Source organism: Pleurodeles waltl, chromosome 1_1 (assembly GCF_031143425.1).
Source record: "Pleurodeles waltl isolate 20211129_DDA chromosome 1_1, aPleWal1.hap1.20221129, whole genome shotgun sequence".
Lineage (NCBI taxonomy): Eukaryota > Metazoa > Chordata > Amphibia > Caudata > Salamandridae > Pleurodeles > Pleurodeles waltl.
This window is the reverse complement of record NC_090436.1, coordinates 841,800,860-841,824,750: the sequence shown is the minus strand read 5'-3', so window position 1 is coordinate 841,824,750 and position 23,891 is coordinate 841,800,860. Positions and strand designations below refer to the sequence as shown.

The following is a 23,891-nucleotide window of genomic DNA, read 5'->3' as shown; positions in this document are numbered from 1 at the left end:
CAAAAGGTATCACAACACTTTAACTTTTGTTTTTAGGAATCAACATTTTCACTGCAGCTCACAGACTGTTCATTCCTAAAGTGTTTATTGAAGGGATTAGCATTATCACGTAGCGCCATTGATAACCATATCAAGATATTTTGTGGGTCTGAAATCGTTGGACTGTCTTTCCTTACCTTCATGGCATTCCTAAGCTCTTGAGCATCAAACTGCGCTGGTGTTTTCAACAATGCCAGGACAACCGTTTCAAAATTGCCAGAAAGGGCACTCTTCAAAGAATCTTCCAGTACCTGTGGGGAAAGACCATGACAGTTTCAACAGGAACCTAAAGCTTTAACACACAGCGAGCGCAGCTCTAATCAGTGGGTTTATCAGAATCCTGCAACCCCTCGGATGTAGTGGGAAAATCTGGTAATGGGGGCCCACTTTGTATTCATTCCGCAGGATCATAACTCAGGCGTCATTGAAATTGAGGGCCCTGGATAGTGGCAACAAAAACAGACAGCCACTATCATTAAAATTGATGGTTATTCTGGTGTCAGATACTAGGGTTACCACTCTTTCTTTGCCATCAGAAACCACATGCTACTTTCTAGGTTTTACAAACTTTAGTTTTGATGTGTGTTAGTCTAGTAGGTTCAACTGGATGAACAAAGAATATAACTCTAGTTTGAATTATCCTAAGTGGGCCTTTACTATGTAAGCTATTTGCGACTCCTGTCACCACCCAAAGAGCGTCGACTTTCCCTATCAATTGAGAGGCAAACACGTTTTACAGGAAAGGAAAGTCTATTTAATTTAAATTTGGCAACAAAACTTTCAGACAAATAATAGTCATTATTGTCAGCATTTTAAGCAAATGTAATATTCTAGTTTTTATGAAAACATATTTGAGATTATTTCACCTAATCATACATTCAGCCAAAGCGTTGCCTGTCACATCTCTTGTAAAAAGTTAAAATTCCCAAAATATAGACAAGCATCAGAAAAGCAAATAGATCTGTCGGTTACTGATGCAATAGCATGTATGTAAATGCAAGCATCTGCATCAAAAAGCATTCACAGAGATATTCGCTTTACTAGTGATGTTTATTAAACTAACAAGTCTTTCCTTTTGACGTATATTTCATTATTATTATTGGTGAATGTGAATAAATGTCACCAAACATAACTGTCAAATTGCAGACAGCTACAAGGTTGCATTGTCATTCAAACACTTTATTCAAAGAAAAGAGAAACATAATCACCATCTAATTGGGAACCAAAAGTGTGTGCAAAATATATGGTAGATACATAAAGGTAATTTGAAATAAAGCATAGCTTCAAACAGCTTTGTAGCTGAAAAAAGTGACTCTTTTTAGTCAGATTTGCAGTTGCTCAAAGTGAAGCGATCTAGAGGATAAATTGTTGTGACCCCCTGCCCCATTGTGTATGATGCAAAGAGTCAGAAGCAAAATGTGAATGTGAACCACAATTTCTTTCAAGGTTATGTCACAGGCAAACCACAAATTAACCTGTGCTTAGCTCACTGGTAGCTTGGCACAAAAGCAGTCAGGTTTACTTTAGAGCCAATGTGCAAAGTATTTATGCAGCACTTCAAACAGTAATAAAGTGATAACAATTTGAAAACTAAAGTTACATTTAATAAAGTATTTGAGACCAATACAACCAAAATCCAATAAGTAGACCCGGAGATATGTAATGTAAATGAAAATAGTGCCTAGAAGCACAAAGCGCCAACTGTGGTTATTTTGTCGCACCGGCCAAGGACAAAGTCACAACTCTGGGGGTCCTGGGATCAAGATGCAGGTCCAGTTTTTTCACTCAGGCAGCAGGGCAGCAGGGCAACAGAGAAACGGTCCTTCTTGCAGAGAAGAACATACGCCCTTCTGAGTCTTAAACAGTTTCGGGACTGTAGTGAAGAGCTAGGTCTGAGGGTCCACTAATTATACTTATTATCCTCTTTGGAGTACAGGAAGGTTCTAGAGGTTTCCAGCCTGAGGTGTCTGAGATTTTCTGCCTCCCTGCCCTGACCCCAGCTTGTCTGAGGGCACAAAAGACCAGTGTCAAAACCCCTTGTGAGTGTGATAGGCAGAGCCTTTGTGATGTGCAAGTGTGTTAAATGATGGCTCCTCATCAAGTCAAGTGAGAAATGGCCCATCCTGCCAACACCTATTCCCGATTTGTCTCGCTGTCTTTGAGCAAAACAAAAAGACCAACAGCCACACCTAGACCCGGGATACAGGCTGCAGGCACCAAGTGGTTGAGACAATAAAATGGCAACTTTCAAAAAGTGGTATTTGCAGAATTATTACTTAAAATCCAACTTTACCATTAAAGAGGTTTTTAAAGCACACACCTTTAGACGCCGAACTTGAGATTTTCATGTTCTCCCAACAGAAAGTTATCACTTATTAAAAGTAATTAGTTAACTCAATATCATCCTATGGGAAAGGCAGGCCTTGTAGTAGGAAAAATGAATTAAAGAGTGTTTCACTACTAGAACAGGCAAACATTAAAAGTACATGTCCAACTTTTTAAATACACTGCACCCTGCCCTATGGGCTGGTGAAGGCCTACCTTAGGGGTCACTGATGTATTAAATTGGAAGGGTTAGGACTGGCAAAAGGTTTATTTTATCAAGTGAAATGGCAGTGAAATGTGGTCACCCAGGCTGCAATGGCAGGTCTGAGGCATGTTTAAGAGGTTACTTGAGTGGATGGTACCATCAGTGCTGCAGGCCCACTAGTAGCATTTAATTTGCAAGCCATATGCATAGGTAGTACCACATTGCAAGGGTCTTACTAGTGAATTATATATGCTAAATGGGTGTAAGCCAATTTCACCATGTTTAAAGGAGAGAAAACAAGTACTTTAGCACAGACTAACAGTGAAAAAGTGTGCAGAGTCCTAAGGCCAACAAATATAAGATCAGCAAAAATGGAGGAATAAGGCAAACATTTTGGGGAAGACTGCCCTAAAGCTGACAGGTTTAACAGTAAATAACAATTTAACAGACCAATGGATTGAGCCCTTCACAGTGTTTATCTTATATATATTTTTTTTTTAGAAAAACAATAGTCTTGTTTGACCAGTAAAGCTTTCTGAACAGCCAGACCTAATGCTAGCCCCCAACATGTGTGTGAGCACTGTTGGGATGGGATGCATTTTCTAGGCATGCTGCTGGTCTGGACAATCATTTAGATGGAAATGTTGGTTGCTTTCATTGACTGACTGTTTGTGGTTAATACTTCCATTCTACCAGCTTGTCAAAGCTGAACTATATGTGTGAAGACAACAGACCCCAGGGGAGTCATTTTGAGTTTGGCGGTACCAGGACTGCCATGTTGGTGGCGGCGGGAGTACCCCAAATGGGCCGTCGGAGAAGACCACCAAATTATGACCATGGCAGTTTTTCCAACAGAAGGCAGCCAAACCACCACCAATACCGCCAGTGTGGTCATGCCACCACGGACGGCGGTGGCCACCTTCAGGCCAGCAGACATATTACAAGGCTGCTCACCGCCAAGGATTCAGCTGCGGTCGCACCACCACGGAAACCCTGGCGGAAACCAACTCTATAAAAGGAGACATACCTTCTGGAAAACATGCCTGTCTGGAGCTGCCATGGAACCAGAACTGGATGTCCTCCCACTGCTCCTGCTCGCACATCGACTCCGGAACCAGTGACAACAACAACAACCATAAGTACACACACCTACCTGACACTGTAGTGAAAGACCAGAGTACACACACACACACAACATCCACATCCGGGGTGGCTGACGACGGTGACACACACACATAACCATACACCCATATGCACATACACCCACATACATAGACTCACATCCATACTACACACACCACGGCCAACACACATGTACAATACACACACCAACCCGCAGACACACAGCACCAGCAAAGTTCAACACAACAATACACAACACCACCGATTCACACAACTACACCACAACCGCAGCAACACAAACGCTTAGGCAAGCGAACACATTCCATACCTCCACACGACACCACATACATACAACATGTAACAACACCTCACAACCAATATACACAATCACACAGCCACACAGCAAAGCATACGTCATACCATGCTAACACTACACACATTGCTTCTGACATACCCATTACCACACACATGCACCCACGCACAACAACCACAGAAGGGCACACAACATCACCATTACACATGTCAACACAAATAACACACAAATTATCAATATACATGCATGTACCAAACACAAACAAATCCCACACACAATACACGGCCATCACAGAGGGACAAATGACAGGGCCACACCCACACAGGCTGCCCAGACACAATAGCTAGCACAACCAACACACACACACATGGCACACACACAAACCAAAGCAGCCAAAAAGAAAACTGCCATGTGGAAAGAAAGGCAGGACAAGTATGTTACCATCGAACCAACGACTGGTTGGCCCATATATATTAAAAATATAGATATGGCAATAAATAAATAAATATGTACAAAGAGAAGGCCATTGGCCAATTGAAAGTTCAAAGTGCTAAAGTCACAAATGGCACTTCTGTGTTCCCGTACATGACTCCTGACTGCTTTATGTCCTCCACAGGGTAGGGACATCAAGGGGGCAGGAAGGCATCTAAGAGATTGGGAGGAGGGTTGGCTTGGGTTTGGGAGGGGGGTCTTTGAGCTTAGGCTTGGGAGGGGGGCTTAGGGCAAGCTTTAGGGGAGGGCTGGCAACACTTGGGAGGGGTAGACCTCTTGATGGGGAGGGGCAAGGGTACTAGCAGGGGGGCAGAGGAGGACTTGGAGGTAGAAGGGATGGACTTGGGGAGGGACACATGGGGTGGGAGAGGAGTAGGAAACAGGGAAAACACAGAGAGGAACACCTTCTTAGACACATGGGGAGGTCATGGCAAAAAGGTTTGGGAGTGAAGGCAGAGGAAGTGGTTGTAGGAGGTGTCTTGGTGGATGTCTTGGGTGGATGTCTTGGGTGCTGAGTGTCTGTTGGATGGATGAGTGTGGATGTTTATGTGCCTTGGGAGGAGGGGGGAGGAGGTGCTGTGAGATGCCATGTTGGAAGGTGACTGTCTGTTGGGGTGGTGTCTGCAGGTATGGAATATGTTCTGTATGTGGGTATGCCGGTGGTTGTGGTGTTTGCGGATGTGGTGACTGGGGTGCATGTCTGCGGGTCTGATATTGTGCTGACTCTGGGTAAGATAGGAGTTGTGGCTGGATCAGTGAACATTGGTGTGGTAGCTCCAGGTGTGTCTGGTGTAGTGTCTGTGAAGGTGAGGGTGGTGGGGGAGTCTGTGCAGGTAGTGGATGTTGGTGTGTCTGCAGGTGGGTGTTTGTGTGCACGCCAGTGGTGGGTCTTGTGGTGCTTGTGTCTGTGTGTGCTACCCTTGGATGTTGAGGTAGATGCATGCTTGTCTGTCTGTGTGCTTTGGCTAGGTTTGGGAAGAGGGGTTTGGAAAGAGGTGGGTGGAGGGGAGACGGTAGACAATGGGTGACTGGCTGCCATCAGTGTGGAAGCCAGAGCCTGAAAAGGTCTCTGTAGGCCAGCCAGTGCACCGTAAATGCCCTCCAGGAACACATTGCTCTGCTGGACTTGAGCTGTCAGTCCCTGTATGGCATTCAGGATAGTCAACTGACTCACAGAGATCAACCTCAGGAGGTCAATATTCTCCTCACTGAGGGCAGCAGGGCTAACTGGGACAGGGGCAGAGGTGCCTTTGGAGAAGGAGACGTCCACCCTCTTGGGTGAGTGGGCATGGGCAACTTGTTGGGGAGCTGCATGGAGGGCAGTGGTAGTATGGGGGTGGTGGACTGAGGTGGTGCTGGAGAGGTCCCAAAAGGGTCTGCCACCACCAGGGTGTATCCACGGGAGGAGGATTCCAAAGATAATGTTGCAGATCTGGTTTCCCCTGTGGCACTCCCCTTGCCATCGTTGCCACTGGGTCTCTCGCTGTCACTGGTAGCAGCACTCCAGGTCCCATGGCCAACAGCATCCCCACTCACCTATGCCCTTTCGCCTTCACCTGCCAATGCTAATGACCACAAATAGAGAGAGAGAGGGAGGGAGAGAGAGATAGGGAGAAAGAGGGTTGACATATACCTCACATGCACACATGTAAGTATGCACATCTGTGACAATACACATCCTGACTAGGCTATCTCAGGTGTCAATACAAATTTCCTACCTCATGTCACAACTACCCACCCGTGTTTGCCAACCCTCACACTTACATCTAAATCCAAGTAAGTTAGCACGACTGGAGTCATCCACAGGATCACCACCAAAGCCATGTCTGCATGTGCATCATGCCCTGGATGAAGAATAAATGAGACCCTGATTTCACATCAGATCTCTCCATACTCCTATCACCTATTGGAAGCCCAGTTGACTGAAAAAAACACCTCAGGCCTGTACAGTTACAACAGCTGATTAGTCCATGTTCTTAGTTCAATATCCATGACAGTGAAGACTACTCCACTCACACACCACACGGCATCTGCCTATCACATTACATGGCTGACCTAACACTCTGTATAGTAATGCCAATATAGATCTAATAACTGATTTGGCCACTACAAGTTAGACACCCATACTGGTGACAACTGATGTGTACAATACAAGATTGGGGTACAGGCATGTGATTAGTCTGACCCAATCACGGAGGAAGATCTGCAGACACCAAACGCATATATATCACAACTACTTACACATCTAAGTGCATCTACAATGGCCCATATTGCACAGATTCAATCACTCAGTGCAGTGTCACAACTGATTAACTTCAGGAACCCACATTTGATATCATGGTCCACATACAATACCGACACACATGCAGATTCACCAGTATTACTTCACAACATGCTAACACCACCATCACTCACACAATACCTGACATGTGAATACATGTGCCAAGGTCTTGACAACACACATGTCAGACGGAAAACATATGTAAGCTTTATGCACACATAGCCCAACATGACTGCCATAGCACTGACTACAGATCCGACTACTACATAGAGCTGCTGCATGAAAGAAAAAACAACTAATATTTCACATCAACATCTCATAAGTCAAACAATACGGAATTCTGTCCAATTCATCACCTTCAGCTAGGCCCAGGGTACCAGCCATTGTTCTACTCCATCAGATGTGCCCGAAGTATTCATTGAGAAATGATGTAGGGTGCAACTAAGCTATGTTGCACTGTAAGTGCTAGGGAATTGGAATACAATGCATTTACATTTCATCCTGTCAATGTCAAGGTCTGCCTAGGCACTTACCACCTCTAGTACTATCCCATTGGTTTCGAAGTTACATCCCCACAAGTCTAGCACAATGAAATGTAGGATGATTGCAATCATACCAAATCAAACACCCAATTCAACTTAGCCATAGGTCAAGTCCCATGCAGCCCATATCAGTGCTGGAAATGTAATGGCTGCCACACATGGAGTCAATACCAGTATTAGTACTTGATGTCCACAGTCCCTGTGAATAAACGTGTGTCATCTAGTTGCAAGTACAGCAGCGCAATACAGATGGTGGTGGACTGATACCTTAGAGCAACTAATGTCCAAATCTAGATGGATGGACCAGGTCATATGCAAGGGGTAGGGTAAAACACAGGCTCACATCCATAGAAAGTTCAGGATGGAGTCACACATGGGCCATTATCATGTGACTATCTCCACATGCTGACATGGAAATGTCTTGATATAGGAGATGTACATCCACTGACAGCAAACCATGGAAACACATCTATAACCAATACTCAGGCCGGGTGGATACTACCGATGGTCACTAGGCTACATACATGTTTCACTGAGTACATTGTCACATTAGTTACAATGAGGCAGCTAACACAACACAACAAGAGCCAAGTCCTAGGATTCAGTCAGTACTCACCACCTTGTGGCGCTGTGCTACCGTCAAACGCCCATCCACCTCAGAGTAGGCCACTGCCAAAATGCAGGCCATTAGGGGGCTCAGGGGCTGATGGGCACCCCTCCCTCGCTGGGAGGACATCCCCAGCTGGGCCTCCACGGTCTTCCTGGCCCAGTGTCTCAGGTCCTCCCACTGCTTGTGACAATGGGTTCTCCGCTGGCTGGGTCCCCCCAGGGGCCGCACTTGCTTGCTGATGGCACGCCAGATGCCTTGTGGGATGTGTGTCAGGTGTGGGGTATTCAAACTGTCCAATGTGGGATTGTATTCTGACCACCAGTGGTTTTCCGCCATGGAAGAACCGCTGAGCTGATTTCTGGTGGGTGGAATGTTGTCGGCATGGCGATGCTGGTGGTGGAACTGCGTCTTTCCCACCCTCCTGTGTCCTGGCAGTGTCAGGTTTTAGGCTGCTTTCACAGGGTGGTTAGCAATAAGGCTGTCAAAATACCCCTAATATGACGGTCTTTTTGTGGCTGCCACCTCGGCGGTCTTGCCAAAAGACCGCCAAACTTGTAATGATGCCCTATGTATTGTGAAATCTGTTTTTTCAGAAGCTACAAAATGATGTGATTGTGAATGATTCATGCTTTCAATAAAACATTAGAAAAGATACACACTTTGAGCACACTGCAGTTGAATTATGCAGTGTCCAAAACGCCCTAATCCATGTAAAGGATATGAGAAATTTTAAAAAAAAACTTGGAACGTAGCTGTGACATTGATAATGGGCATAAATCTAGCCATGGTATCATCTGCTGGTTGACAAAGGACACCAGCTAATTTTATGAATATTAGAACATATGCAGGTTGGATGTTTTCCATGAGCAAACATTCAAGTTTCTAGTTTTTCTGTAAAGAAACTAAATGCAGGCTTCGGTTTTTGCTACAGTAAGCCAGAAGAGATTAAAATAGCGCTACCCCCATGGATTTTCCAGCACTGTGCAAATGATGAAAGACGAAAACAATCTTACAGGACAGCATATCTATTAAGCCCGCTGGTGTGATACAGGTGGATATAAAATGGTAGAAATGTATTGTGTAGCACCTATTAAGAGTTTGCATAATGTATAGTGAATTTTTTGATTTGCAAAGACACCATTCCATGCAACATTTGCAAAACATAATGACTAACGACTAAAGAATACGCTTTTTTGACTTGATAAGGTATAGAAGAGTTGTGTGAGTTACCAAGAAATTTGCATCCTTTGCAACAGTTGATGATATTTGAGACATAATACTCCTTACCTCTTGCTACGGGTAGGCGATTCGGTGTAATCTAAGTAGACCAATATCCTTTTGCTCTTGAAGTGAGTGCCCGCAAGAATAAAAAGCCCTAAACCCATTAAGAGATGGAATTTTCAGTTTCAGGCCTGGTGTGGCATGATACATCAGGTTATTTTGACACACACAAACATGTATCATGTGAAAGATTATGTTGCATTGTTGGTAACATGGTAATGTTAGAAATAGGGTCTCTAGTTGGCAGTCAGTTTACACCCTGTCTACGTAGGGACCCTCACTCTAGTCAGGATAAGGGAGTCACACTTCTTAGATAACCCCTGCTCCCCCCTTGGTAGCTTGGTACAATTGTAATTGTAATTGTAATAATATTTATATAGCACTTACTACCCCTGATGAGGTGTCGAAGCGCTTATAGCCGAGTAGCACGCTACTCCGGAACCCAAGAGGAATTAGTGGTGGATTAGTATAGGGAAATATGAGAACAGTTTTAGTATTATTATGAGTTAATTTGAGCAGAGGATATGTGAGTTTGTTAGTTGGATTGACTAGATTAATGGGGGGTAGAGGAGGGACGTTTATAGAAATAGGATGAAGCTTGGGATGAGTGAAGGAGAGATGGAGGGGGGAAGAGTCTGTGGAAAGGGGTGGGAAGATCATAGTAGCAGGAGGGGTTTTGGATGAGATAAAGGTGAGATAAATGGAGGAGAATGTAGTAGGGTTATTTGGGAGATCATAGTAGTAAACTCAGGTTTGGGTGAGCTAGATGTGGAAGAGGAGGGAAGAGCTTAAGCAAGGTTATTTTGGAGATGAAGGTAGTAGAATGGGCTTAGGATGAGTCAGAGTGGGGATGGAGGATAGATTGATAGAGGCATGCCATATCATGGTGATAGGTAGACAAAGTAAGGCTTACAAGAGAGTACATTTATATTATTTCTATTATATATATTGTTTATCATTATTTTTATTATTTTTCTTGAATTTATTTATTCATTATTTTTTTTTTTAATTTAGTTATTTGCAATTTTAATTTTATTTTATTTATTTTTATTTATTTGTTCTCTAGTACAGTAGAACTAGGGTAATAAATGAATAGATATGTACATACAAAGTAAGGGAATATATGTTCAAGGAATATAATAATGGGTATAATAATATGAGAAGAGAAGTAGTATTGTATAAACACAGACTTTCAAGGTTTGTAATATTTGAAGTTAATTAATAAGTGTACACATACATACACACATCCATACACACACATATACACATATCTACATATATATGCACATATACACACATTTACATATAATATATATATTTATATATATCTATACATATATATATTTATATATAGACATCCACATACACATACATATTAAATAGGTTTAAAGAATATGTGTGTAATTTATTGTTATGACGTAGTAGCAATACATATTTCCTAAAGAACTATACATATCTAGAATATACACATAATCAGATTACAAATATTCATCAACACAGGCATATGAAGACCTTTGCTGTTTGAATATTGTGGTTGTGAAGTAAAGAGCCAACTCTTAGGTAGTCTTCTGAAGACAAGATAGTTAACTGTGGATCTCATATATGGGGATAATGAACTCCGTAGTTTGGCTGCTTGAACGGAGAAGGATGTACCACCTACAGTCTTTTTCTTGTATGGTGCTGTTCTAAGGCAGGGTGCCAATCTTGAGCGGAGGTTTCTTTGTTGAATGTATTTGGTTATTTTGTTTCTTATAAAAAGCGGTCCTTGTTCTGTGTATAGCTTTGTGGGTGATACAAAGCAGCTTGAAGGTGGGTCTTCTGGCAATGGGTAACCAGTGTAGTGCTCTCAAGGCAGGGGAGATGTGGGCTTGTGGCTTTACATGTAATAGTAGCCTGGCAGCGAAGTTCTGAATACGTTGTAGTTTTTTCATACTAGATAGAGCTGATCCATGGTAGAGGCCATTGGCATATCAGGTTTGGATAGCACAAGAGAGACAGTAGCCTGCAACTTGTGTGGAAATCCGAGGTGAGGGAAGATGTGTCACAGAGCCTTAAAAGTGATGAAGCTTATTTGTGCTAATTTGTCCACTAGGGCATTCATTGTTAACTTCGAGTCCATGGCAATTCCAAGGTTTTTAACTTCCTCGGATAATTGAGGAGGTGGTCCGAGATCGTCAGGCACAGAGTGTGTCATAATTTTTCCAGTCACCACATATGAGTATTTCTGTTTTGGAGGAATTTAGGGCCTGATTTATACTTTTTTAGAGCCGCATTTACATCATTTTTTGACTCAAAAATGGTGCAAACTTACAAAATATAATTGAATTTTGTAAGTTTGCACCGCTTTTGCATCAAACAATGATGCAAATGTGGCGCAAAAAAAGTATAAATCAGGCCCTTAGTTTGAAATGGCTCCAAGTCATCCACTGATCAACTGCTCTGAGGCAACTAAAGATTTGTGAGTTTCAATGTCATTGGGGTATTCCAATTTAAGTACTATTTGTGTGACATCTGCATAGTTGTAGCATGTGATTTGAAAATTATTGATCAGTTCTGGTAATGATATCATGTAGATGTTGAAAAGCAGAGGTGAGAGGATTGATCCTTGGGGGACCCCTGCTTTTGTGAGGTACGGTTTGGATGAGAATGGGGGAGAATAGATAATATTAGTTCTGTTTTGAAGGTAGGATGCAATCCAGTCGAGCGCAGTCCTTCTATGCTAATTAAGGTGTCATGGTCAACCGTGTCAAAGGCAGCCTAGAGGCCCAAGAGAAGTAGTGCAGCAACTCCATTGCGGTCAACTGTGTTTTTAAGATCATCCCAGATTGCTATGAATGCTGATTCAGCGCCTCTTCCTGGGCGGAATCCAGTTTGGTAGTCTGAAAGTATGGAATTGTCTTCAATGAATTGTGAGATCTCGGTGAATGCTGCTCTTTCTATCAGTTTGCCCAGGAAAGGTCCATTTGTGATTGGTCTATAGTTGTTGGGGTCCTGTGGGTCTAGGTTTGTTTTCTTTGATAATGGACGTATGTATGCCTTTTTCAGTTCTTCAGGAAAGGTTCCTGTAGTTAAAAAGTTGTTGTTGATTCTTCTTACAGGTGTAGCAGCAGAAGTAGATAAAAGAATGTTCTTGAAGATGTGTGGTGGACAAGGGTCAGAAGGGCAACCGGAAGGCCTGCTTGCTTTGACCAAATCCATAAATTCACCTTGTGATATTTGTTTGAAGGACTGTAAAGGCTGGGTTGGTTTATTCTTAGAGGGGATTTTAGGAAAGGGGTTGGTGCTGATGGTTTTCTTCTGTTTTAAATAAGAGTCCAATGTGTCTGCCTTAGTTGTGTAATGAGTTGCCAGTTTGTTTGTGAAATCTTGAGTAGTTTGATGACTTCCTTCCAAGCATTTAGGTTTTCAAAATTTATTGAGAATTTTATAAAATTCTTTAGTTGCAGATTTAGCGTTTTGAATTCTGTCTGAGTAGTACCGTTTTTTAGCTTTTTAGATTAATGATTTGTATCTTCTGTTATGTCTGTGTAGCTGCAATTTGTTTTCATGTTGTTTGTTTTGAGCCATTTGTTGCTTTATCTTTTTAAGTTCTGTGTTTCTCCAAGGTGTTTGTTTTCTTGTGTCCTGTTTAGTTTTTCTGAGTGGTATTGGGATATCAAAAGCTTCCTGTAGCCACTCATAAAGTTTTGGAACAGAATTAATTTTATCTAGTGTTTAGCCTGTGTTGGCTGTTAGGTGTGTTCCTATGTCATCAAAATTGAGTTTGCTCCATGGTCGATAGGTGCATGTATGTGGGGTGTGTTGATTTGTGGTGTTTTATGTTGGAACGTTATCAAATGGTGGTCTGACCATGTGATTGGCGTGATGCTATTAACTGTAACTTGTTCAGGCTTAGGATGTGTCCAGCGATGTGTGTGGGATTGTGTACAATCTGATATAGGTTCAATGCGACTAGGCCATTGGCAAGCAGTCAGGATTTTCTAAGAGGCAATGTGTTAAGTACTTGTACCTACATACACAGTAACACAGTGAAAACATTACAAATGGACTTCACACCAGTTTAGAAAAATACCCAATATTTATCTAAGTATAACAAGAGCAAAAACCCAACACACACAAGCAAAGATATGATTTTTTGAAGATTAAATATAAAAAAACTGCTTAGAAACACAATAGCTCCAACTGGTGCTATCACAGCATCGTGACAAAGTCATTCCCAAAAGTCTGACGTCACTCAAGAGGGAGTGTGGTGCCGGTCACAGAGTCGTACAGACACCAGGTACATTACCTTAGAAATGAGGCAAAGTAAAAGACATGACACACAGTCTGGGAGGTGGGGTGTCCCTGGAGCTGGTGCGGCATCTGCTCCGTACTACTATGCAGGAGGTGAGGCGTTGGTTCCTTACTGCTGCACAGGAAAGGTGAGGCATCAGTTCCATACATAGGTAGCAGAGGTGAGGTGGCGTAGGCGGTGAGGTGTCAGTTCCTTACAATCCAGCGGGGTCAATGAGTCCAGCGGGTCAAGACACGATGGGGCAACTTTGCAGTGTTGCAGTCACACCATGAGGCCACAGGTGCCGGGGCAGAGCCAGGTGTCACGAACATCGGTGACGTGGCACTTGGGACTCACAATGTTGTGGGACTTCAGAGGTGCTGCGCCGGCGTCAGGCCTGTGGTGTCGGTCGTGGTCGTCACACTTCAGTGGGGACCATGGCTTCAGGTGCAGGCAGCGATGCAAAGTCAGGCATCATTGCCTGTTCTAGAGTTGTGCGGAGTCGATGTGCCTGTTTCAAATTGTTTTTTGCAAGACTTCTCTCCCAAAGGCCCAGAAACTGGAGGGGGTACCTCTTGGCAAGTCAGGGTCCTCAAAAAGAGAACCCAGGGGCAGGCAGGTGAAGACTTTGATGTCCCTGAGACTTCTTAACAAGAGGCAAGCTCAGTCCAAGCCTTTGGAGAAACTTCACAAGCAGGATACATAGAAAACTCTGTAGTTTTGGGTCCAATAATTATGCTCATTTCTGACTTTGAAGTAGGGTCACTCTAGGGGGTTGAAGACTGTATTGTGAAAGGGCAGGCACAGCCCTATTCAGGTGCAAGTTTCAACTCCTCCCACCACTCTAGCCCAGGAAGACAGTCAGGATATGCAGGGCACACCTCAGCTCTCACTGTTTGACTCTCTAGAGTGAATTCACAATAAGCCCAACTATCATCCTGACCCAGTCGTGTATTCCACAGCCAGGCAGAGGCACAGTATGGTTAAACAAGAAAATCCCCATTTCCTGGCATGGTAGGCATAATAAATGATGGATTAAACCCATGTGACTGGGGGTGAATATTTGCATTGTTCAGCATTCTGTCCATCATATGTCCTTTTTTCTTCTGTTGCCATAAGTGGGAAGGGAAAGCCCAGACATGGGTCCCATGCTCACTACACCAGAGGATTCAAGCTAGTCTGCTGATGAGGGGTGATACCCCAAAACCTGTCCTAGGATGCTTATTTCCTGTCCAGGGAGGACCTGGTTTGGCAGTTTGGCTGGACTGTTCCTGTGGGGAACAGCATCAAGACGGATTTGGGTCCAAACTGGGGTGGTGTGGTGGGCAATCAAACAATGGATTGAACCCAGATCCTTGTGACTGAGGGTGAATGTTTGCATTGTTCCGCATTTTGTCCAACTTATGTTCTTTTTGCTTTTGTCACCCTAAGTGGTGAGGGTATGCCCAGAAGTGGGTCCCGGGTTCATAATGCCACAGGATTCAAGCCAGTCAGGCTGATGAGGGGTGATACCCCAGAACTAGTTTTATGATGCTTGTTTACTGTCCAGGGAGGACCTGGCTTGGCAGTTTGGGCTGGACTATGCCCATGGGGAACAGGATCAAGACTGATTTGCATATGATTGGGTCCAAACTTGGGTGGCAGGCTGGGTAGCAAAATGATGGATTAAACCCTGATCTTTGTGACTAGGGAAGAATGTTTGCATTGTTCAGTGATGAGGGGAGATATCCTGAAACCGGTCCTAGGATGCTTGTTTCCTATCCAGGAAGGACCTGGCTTGACAATTTAGGCTGGACTGTTCACCTGGGGAACAGGATCAAGACATATTTGCATATGGCTGGGTGCAAACTGAGGTGGCATGGTGGGCAAAAAAATGGTGGATTAAACCTGGATGTTTGTGACTGGGGGTGAATGTTTACATTGTTCAGCCTTCAGTCCATCATATGTTCTTTTTGCTTTTGTCGCCCTAAGTGTGATGGGTATGCCCAGACATGGGTCCCGTGCTCACTGCGCCACAGTATTCAAGCTAGTATGGCTGATGTGAAGTGATACCCCGAAATTGGTCCTAGGATGTTTGTTTCCTGTCCATGGAGGACCTGGTTTGGCAGTTCAGGCTGGACTGTCCACATGGGGAACAGGTTCAAGACTGATTTGCATATGGCTGTGTCCAAACTGGGGTGGTGTGGTGGTCAAAAAAATGATGGATTAAACCCAGAGCTTTGTGAGCTGGGGTGAATGTTTGCATTGTTCAGTATTCTGTCCATCATGTTTTTTTTTTCTTTTATACTTTTTATAAGTTACATTTTCAAACATGCAATTTAAAAAACACGTTCACTTAAATAATGTATTTAAAATTGTGAGCTCAAAGGCCCCAAGCTCCACATCTCTATCTGCTCCGAATCTGAAATTACTCTTAAGAGATATTTCAAGGAAATCCCCATGTTGGACTATGAGAGAGATAGGCCTTTCAATAGTGAAAAACTAATTTGGCAGTATTTCACTATCATGTAAAACACACTAGTACATGTCCAAACATTTAAATACACAGCACTATTCCCATGGGGCTACATTAGGGGTGCCTTACATGAAGTGAAAGGAAAGGTTTGGGCCTAGCAAGTGAGGTGACATGGCAGTTTAAAACTGCACACACAGGCAATGCAATGGCAGGTCTGAGACATGTTTACAGGGCAACTCATGTGGATGGCACAATCAGTGCTGCAGGCCCACTAGTTGCATTTATTTTACAGACACAGGGCACATGTGGTGTGCCATACTAGAGACTTACTAGTAAATCAAATATGGCAATCATGGATAACCAGTCATAATCACAATATACATAGGGAGCACTTGCACTTCACCACTGATTAGCGCTGGTAAAGTGCCCAGAGTACCAAAACCAGCAAAAACTAAATCCAGCACACAGTCAAAAATACTGTAGGCAGAGGCAAAAAGACAGAGGAAACCATGCCAAGGATGCCAGGTCTAACAGTGTATAAAAATCTGACATTAACCTCACCATTCACCTCAGAATGATACACCTTGACCGTATGAATGACAGTTAGAGCCCAACATAGTGGTAATGCTTTACTGATTGCCAAGATACATGTGATAGCAAAATGTGTAAGTTTATTTTGCTCACTAGGTTCATCCTGGCTGGTGTGGCTAACGTGCCTTGCAAAGTTAGCCTGGCTAGTCTAATGCAGCCTGAGAATGACGGTGCTGAGTATTGCATGCCAGCTTCATAATAGGAGAAAAAATAAAGTAAAAGTGGAGAAAATGCATTTCCCCTGGTCAGATTAAACCGCGGGAAGAGATTGAACAAGCAATATACCTCTCAAATGGGCTGGGCAGTTTGAGTCTGAGGTTGTGAGGAGCTGAACTCAGAAGGACTATAGTATGTGATGTGATGTGCTGCTCAATAAAGCCAGTCATTGAAAGTGAACAGTAGTTGCTGGAGTAAGCTTGGTTTCAGGATATCTTCCTGTAAGTTTGCTCTCAACCAGCGTGCATTCTAACCCACTGTTATTATATGTATTAAGGACTTGAAATTATGTACTTGTCAGACAAGCATGCATAATACCCTGAACCCACACGTTACATGCATTCTAGGAAGCAAAGGTTGGCGTTGCACTCAAAAAACTTATGTGGCTTGGCGAACGGCTTCCTGTCTCTGGATCAATCACTATGCATAGGCGCTTGAGCTCAGAAATAGATGGAAAGTAAGTTTCTTTAAATGTATCTTGTTTTCCATCAAGGAAACTAGTGCAGGTTTGCGTCAAAAAGTTTAACGCCAGATACCGCCATTACCAACACACCAGCCGGGCATCATATTTAATGAATGATGGTAGCCGGCGCTGCGGCCTGGTTAGCGTCAAAATAATTGACGCTAACCGGGCAGCGGAGGGGTGGGGAAGACTGGGGATTGTGCATCAAAGAATGGTGCAAGTCAGGTTAGAGTAAAAAATATTGACTCTAACCTGACTAGCCTCATTTTTTGATGCACAACCCCCATGGAAATAACTCCTGTCTTAGCAAAGACAGGAGTCATGCCCCCCTGCCCTATGGCCCTGCCCTATGGCCATGCCCATTGGGCACAGTGGCATGTAGGGGGGCCCAAGTTAGTCTCCCCATGCCACTTAAAAAAATAAAATATTTACCTCTACTTACCTGTACTTACCGTAAATGGGTCCCCCCATCCATGGTTGTACTCCAGGGGTGGGCGAGGGTGGCAGGGGGTGTCCCTGGGTGCAAGGAAGGGCACCTGTGGACAGCTTCCATGGTCAGAGACCATGGAGATGAGCCCACAGGTCCTCTAACGCCTGCCCTGACCCAGGCGTTAAAAAAATGACTCTAAACAGGCTTGGAGACATTTTTTGAGGCCCTCCTCCTCTTGTGCGTCATTTTTGCATGGGTGAATAAATAAGGCGCAAATGCCTTTGAGTCATTTTTTGCCCGGGAACGCCTACCTTGCATCTCATTGATGCAAGATAGGTTTCCACAGTGAAAAAATTACTCTAAATCCACAAATTTGGCCAACGTATAAATATGGAGTTAGGTTTGCACCGGATTTGCGTCAAAAGAAATTATGCAAATCCAGCACAAACAGAGTGGAAACATGGGCCTATGTGTGAAGGGTCGTATTTACACGGTGGCGGTAAGCCACAAAAAGTGGCTTAACATCACCTTGTAAATATGGTGCAGTGCATAGCACCACCGAAGCGTCACTAAAAGTGATAATCCGGTGGCACTAGGGGCTCTTAAATATGCCCCTCAGTGTCTCTGTTTTTTATCTTATTCCATACATAACTATTCATTGCTCCCATTGGATACAAAATTCTGATTATTTTATCCTTACCTCCACGTATTGTTTCACATATGAGCTGTTATTGTGCAATTTAAATATTGCTCTTTATTTACATTTCTACCCACTGTTGTAAATTTGCGTCAAAGGATTGATCTACTTTATAAATCATGGTAGTAGTTTCAATTAGAAGCATAAAAATGTATTGTATTTTCCATATTAGACATTTCTTTAAAAAAAATTGAACAGCTGAGATACTATCCAGGCCAGACTTTTTACTACAAAAATCTACTTGCTCTAGTGGGATAGTATTATTTTCCTTCACCCATGTTTATAGATGCTGCATTCAATAAGCATAACAGCTGCCCAAGAGGGTGTGACAGCACTGTATACAAGAGGCAAAACCCAAACTGCTGGATTAGATGGAACAAAATAGCCACATTTTCAGTTGATTTAATAACATGATATGAGATGATTGTGAAGGGGACAGTGAGTATTTCTGTCCGTTGAATACTTAGGGCCTTTCTTATGGAAGGCTATGAACATCAACATCAGACATTTAGACAAAATCCATTTGCATACTGGGAGTCTCTGAAGTGTTCCCAGGTACAAGGTGGTTGTTTGCTGCCAGGAAGGATTAAGAAGCAATCCAGCAACCTCATTCTGAACGATCTGGACCCTATGGCTCAAGTAGTAATGTAAACCAAATTATATGTAATTTGCATACTGTAACAGCAAGGTGATCATGCAATGGACAATCATCTTACAAGTGTTTTCAGGCACAATTTTAGGATTTTCTCCAAAGACCAGAGCAGAGAAAAACATTCACTGGTCACCATCATCACATGAAGTCAAAATGAAAGACCTTTATCAAATTGAATTCTCAGGTTCCTCACCGAGTCCACCAGGGATTGAGACACTAGACAATATAGATGTAGAACAGCCGAAAAACTAATGTTCACTTTTGTCCGAATTCAGTTTCACACACTTAGCCTTCATACACACTAGTTATACTGGTGAGGCAGGTCTTGAAGGCATCCTGGAGCTCACCCGTGGGCTTCTGAAAGGAAAGCATGAGCTATGTATCATCAGTAAAGGACACTACTCTAAAGCCAATTGGTTGGATTTCAGCAAGAATAGATATATAAATGTTAGGTACCATTGTGGGGACACTCATTGGCTTAATAGATGAAGCGAAATGTGGAAGATGGACTCTGGCAGAGGACTGATAGAAACAACTTGAGCCTGAGCTATGCTGAGCCACATATTCCACCATTGGCCAGGTGCTCTTATAAAATTTGGGTAGAAACTGTGTCAAAACAGCTGAGAAATCTAATCAAACTAAAACTGCAGAGTGTTCTTGATCCAAACTTAGCTGTATAAATTCAGATACCTCTGAAAGAGCTGATCCTATTCTTTAGTATAGCTTGATCTAAAGCCTGATCCGGTGTTGAGCAGTAAATCATGTGTGTCCAGGTATTAGACAAGATAAGCATCAATCCTTTTCTCTAGCATTTTGTAAATGGCTGGCAGTAAGGAGATAGTTCTAAAGCTTGCAATAATTGTACGATCTGCAGTTGGCATTTTTAGTAAAGGATCTTCCTTGAGCTTGTTTCCTGTACTATAGGACCATAGTTAATCTAAAAGATTGATTGACAAATGTTTTCAGAATTGGATTCACTATCAGCAAGCCTTTAGCCACAAAATGAGGAGAACAGCAGTTTTGCAGTAAGCCCAACCAGCAATTAATGATTTCTAGGGCATATTCTTCCAAAGTGATGTTATTAAAGTGATTCAAAGATGGCTTGCTGAGGGGATAGCTTTTAGGGTAGAATTATTTATTCTATATTAGCCTCCTGAGACTTAAATTCAACATATTTTTCGAAATTCAATTTTGTTTTGGAAAAATAAAGACAATATATTTATATGGATCGGCTCATGGAATGATCAGAAAATTACAGGCGCTAGGAGTAATTAAATTTGCATAATTTAAAAAAATCTCCATCGGCATTAGTAGCAGATAAAATCGAAGAGGACTAATTTGGTTAATAGCAGTGAGGAAAGTGGAAACACTATTTTGTTTCATATCTCCTACTTGAATTGGCCTAGAGGAGGCAAGATGTGATGAAAGGTTTTGCTCATTGACGTTGTGCCAAGAGCTGAAGAGACTATGGTGGTCATTATGACCCTGGCGGTATTTTGACCGCTGCTGTTAATGTGGCGGTATTACTGCCAACAGGCTGGCAGTGATTACCACCAAATAATGACCATGGCGGTGCACCCTCTCATAGACAGCCAATGTACAACTCCAGCCGCCAGTGCGTTCACACCACCGAACATGGCGGTAGCCACCTGCAGCCAGGTGCAAGACAAGGTTCCGCCCACCATATTATGAAATTGGATTCCGCTGGGATTTCCGGGGCATTAGCAACGCCACCAAAAGCCTGGGGGAAACACATCATATAAAAGGAGACACTCACCTCCAGGGACAGAGAGGACTCCACAGCTGCCATGGAACCTGAACTCCAAGTCTTCCTGATGCTGTACCACGCCATGGCCATCCTGGAGCACTAACGCCGATGAAGATGTCGACTGTGAGTACAGCCACCTAGCACACTTTGGATGGAGAGAGGGAGGGGAGAGTGACACACACATACACACACAACACACACCATACAGACACACCCAGAAACAGCTGCAGAGTTAATCGACAGTAACAGAACCCAGGAGCAAAGAAAGCCAGGACACATACCTCTTTTCCAACCACTGTAATAAGGTGATAACAGCGACCTCATAATAAAAATGCAAAGCTATATACATTAAATGTACAGAAAGGGCCTTTGGCCAGTACAAAGTTCAAAATGGGCACATGGCCACAGGGCAACGTCCAAGGCCCAACTTGACTCTGACATCATGTGGACTCCACTGTCCAGGGGCATCATGTTGGAAATGGGCAGGCACCTCAGGGGGGAGAGGTGTGGGGTGGGTTGGTGGGGCTTCACATCTGGAGGGGGCTTCTTGCCCACTGTCCCTGGAGTGGGCTTCTTGCCCACTGGTTCTGGAGGAGTCTTCTTGCCCACTGTCCCTGGAGGGAGCTTCTTGCCCACTGGTTCTGGAAGGGGCTTCCTGCCCACATTCTCTGGAGGTGGCTCCTTGCCCACTGTCCCTGGAGAGGATGCTTCTTGCACACTGGTTCTGGAGGAGGTTCCTTGCCCACTGTCCCTGGAGGGGTCTTCTGGCCCACTGGTTCTGGAGGGGGCTTCCTGCCCACAGTCTCTGGAGGGGGCTCCTTGCCCCCATGTCCTTGGAGGGGGCTTCTTGCCCACTTTTTCTGGTGGGGGCTCCTTGCCCACTGTCCTTGGAGGGGGCTCCTTGCCCACTGTCACTGGAGGTGGCTTCTTGCCCACAGAGGCTCCTTGCCCTCTGGTTGTTGAGGGTGTCCCTTGCCCTGTTGTGTTGGAGGGGGCTCCTTGCCCTCTGGTGGTGGAGAGGCCTCCTTGCCCTCAGATTGGGGATGGGCCTCCTTGACCTCACGTTTGTGAGGGGCCTCCTTGGCCTTACTTTTGTGAGGGGCACTCTAGGCTTTTGTCCTGGGAGTGGTCTCCTTGACCCTAGGTTTTTCGAGGTGCCTCCACGGACTTGCTTATCTGTTTGGGAGGGGCGGCCCTTTAGGCCTCTGTTTTGGGGGCGGAGGAGTGTCCTTGGTGGGGGAAGCCAGCGTCCCACTCATGTGCCCCTTAGTGGCAGCAAAAGTGGTGATGGTGGTGACTGAGCATGTGGTGTGTGGGGTGCATGCCTGCGGTCTGCTGTTGTGGTGACTGTGGGCAAGGCTGTGCAGGTGGCTGGTTCTGGGACTGTTGATGCAGTGCATGCAGGTGTGAGTGCGGATGTCACTGTGAGGGAGGAGGGGGATACAGTGGAGGCAGTGGATGATGTTGTGTGTGCATCTGTGTGTTGTCTGTGTGAGGGCTTGTGGACTGAAGTGTGCCGCCTGTGTTTGTCTGTGCAAGTCTTGTGTTATGTTTTGTGTGCATGCTTGTCTGAATGTGTGCGTGGGATGTGTTCGGGGTGAGGAGACTGGGACTGGGAAGTGATAGTTGGAGGGAGGAAGGAAGAAACAAGAACATTGGCTGCTGTCAGTGGAGAGGCCAGAACCTGAAATAATCTCTGTAGGGCCGCCAAGCCACTGTTAATGCACTCCAGGAAGGCATTGCATTCACTATGATTGACTGCCCTACAGAGATGGATCTCAGGAGGTCAATAGCCTCCTCACAGAGGGCAGCAGGGCTCACTGGGGCAGGGCCTGAGGTGCCTGGGGCAAGGAGATGCCCATCCTCCTAGGTGAACACGCACTGGCAACTGGGTGAGGGGCTCCTGGGAGGGTGGTGCTGGTACAGGGGTGGAGGTAGAACCTGTAGCTGGGGGGGCCCCAGAGGGCTCTGCCACCACCAGGAAGCTCCCATCGGAGGAGGTATCAGAGTCAGTGGCATGAGCTCCTGCCCCCACCATGGTGCTCCCCTCGCCCTCAATCCCACTTGTCCCCTCAGCGTTGGTGGACTCTGTTTCGGGGGTCCCATGGGCTGCAGCTCCCTCACTCGCCTGTGCCCCAGCTCCTTCACCAGATGATGCTAATGCACACATGGACAGGATGCCAAAAGAAGAGGGGGGTGGAAAGGAAGGGAGCACAGAGTAAATCACAGCACCAACACCACAGATAGCATACACATCACTGTCACACACTGAGACAGAACGGCCAGTATTGCCCACACTGGCATACCATTGGCTAAGTACCACAACAGATAGGAGCCAAGCACTGCCATCTGCACACCTTCTGGGACCAACTAAGCCCTGTCTGACATGGAAAGCCAGCTACCTAGCTATCAGAAACAAGCAATTCACCCAATTAACCTAAACTGAACCATGCAGCAATGTCTAAGCTGGCATAATGGAGCATCCACTGTCTGGTATCCTCCACCCATATCCCATGCCAGCCAACAGAGATGGGTGTCAAACACACTGTACTCACCTCCTTGTGGCTGCTGTGATGCCCTCAAGCGCCCATCCAGCTCTGGATAGGCCACCACCAGTACGTGGACCAACAGGGGGTTCAGGTTCCAACGGGCACCCCTCCCTCATTGGAAGGCTGTCCCCAGCTGGGCCTTCACGGTCTTCTGGGCCTGCGTCTATAGTTCTCCCACCGTTTCCTGCAGTGGGTGCTCCGCCGGCTATAAACCCCCATGGTCCGATCGTCCTTGGCGATGGCATGCCACAATCTCTTTTTCTGATGGGCGCTGACCTTCAGAGAAAACACAAACAGAGGGACACCATGAACCAGACAATCCAGCCTTTCACACAAATGGCCTACAAACTGCATTTGCCCCTCATCAGACACACACATGACCCATACCTCTGCATTAACACTGCCACCAGCCATACCCCCCACATGACACACTGCCAGCACACACACACATCTCCATGCAGCCATGTTGCATGCAATACACCCATGGTGTACTCACCTGTTGGTCTGGAGGCCCATATAGCTGCTCATACAGGGGTAAGACCCCATCCACTAGGAGCTCCAACTCCTCCGAAGTGAAGGCTGGGGCC

At 44.8% G+C, this 23,891-nt stretch overlaps 1 protein-coding gene across 2 annotated transcripts in view; it reads right to left on the bottom strand.

Annotated features, from left to right (window-relative positions):
- Window positions 1–23,891, bottom strand: part of LOC138288004 (annexin A1-like) — a 196,537-nt gene that overhangs the window by 82,360 nt on the left and 90,286 nt on the right. For both annotated transcript variants that reach the window (XM_069229095.1, XM_069229103.1), the window contains one exon: window positions 177–290. In XM_069229095.1, coding sequence (XP_069085196.1) covers window positions 177–290 — 114 coding nt within the window. The remainder of the gene's footprint in view (window positions 1–176; window positions 291–23,891) is intronic.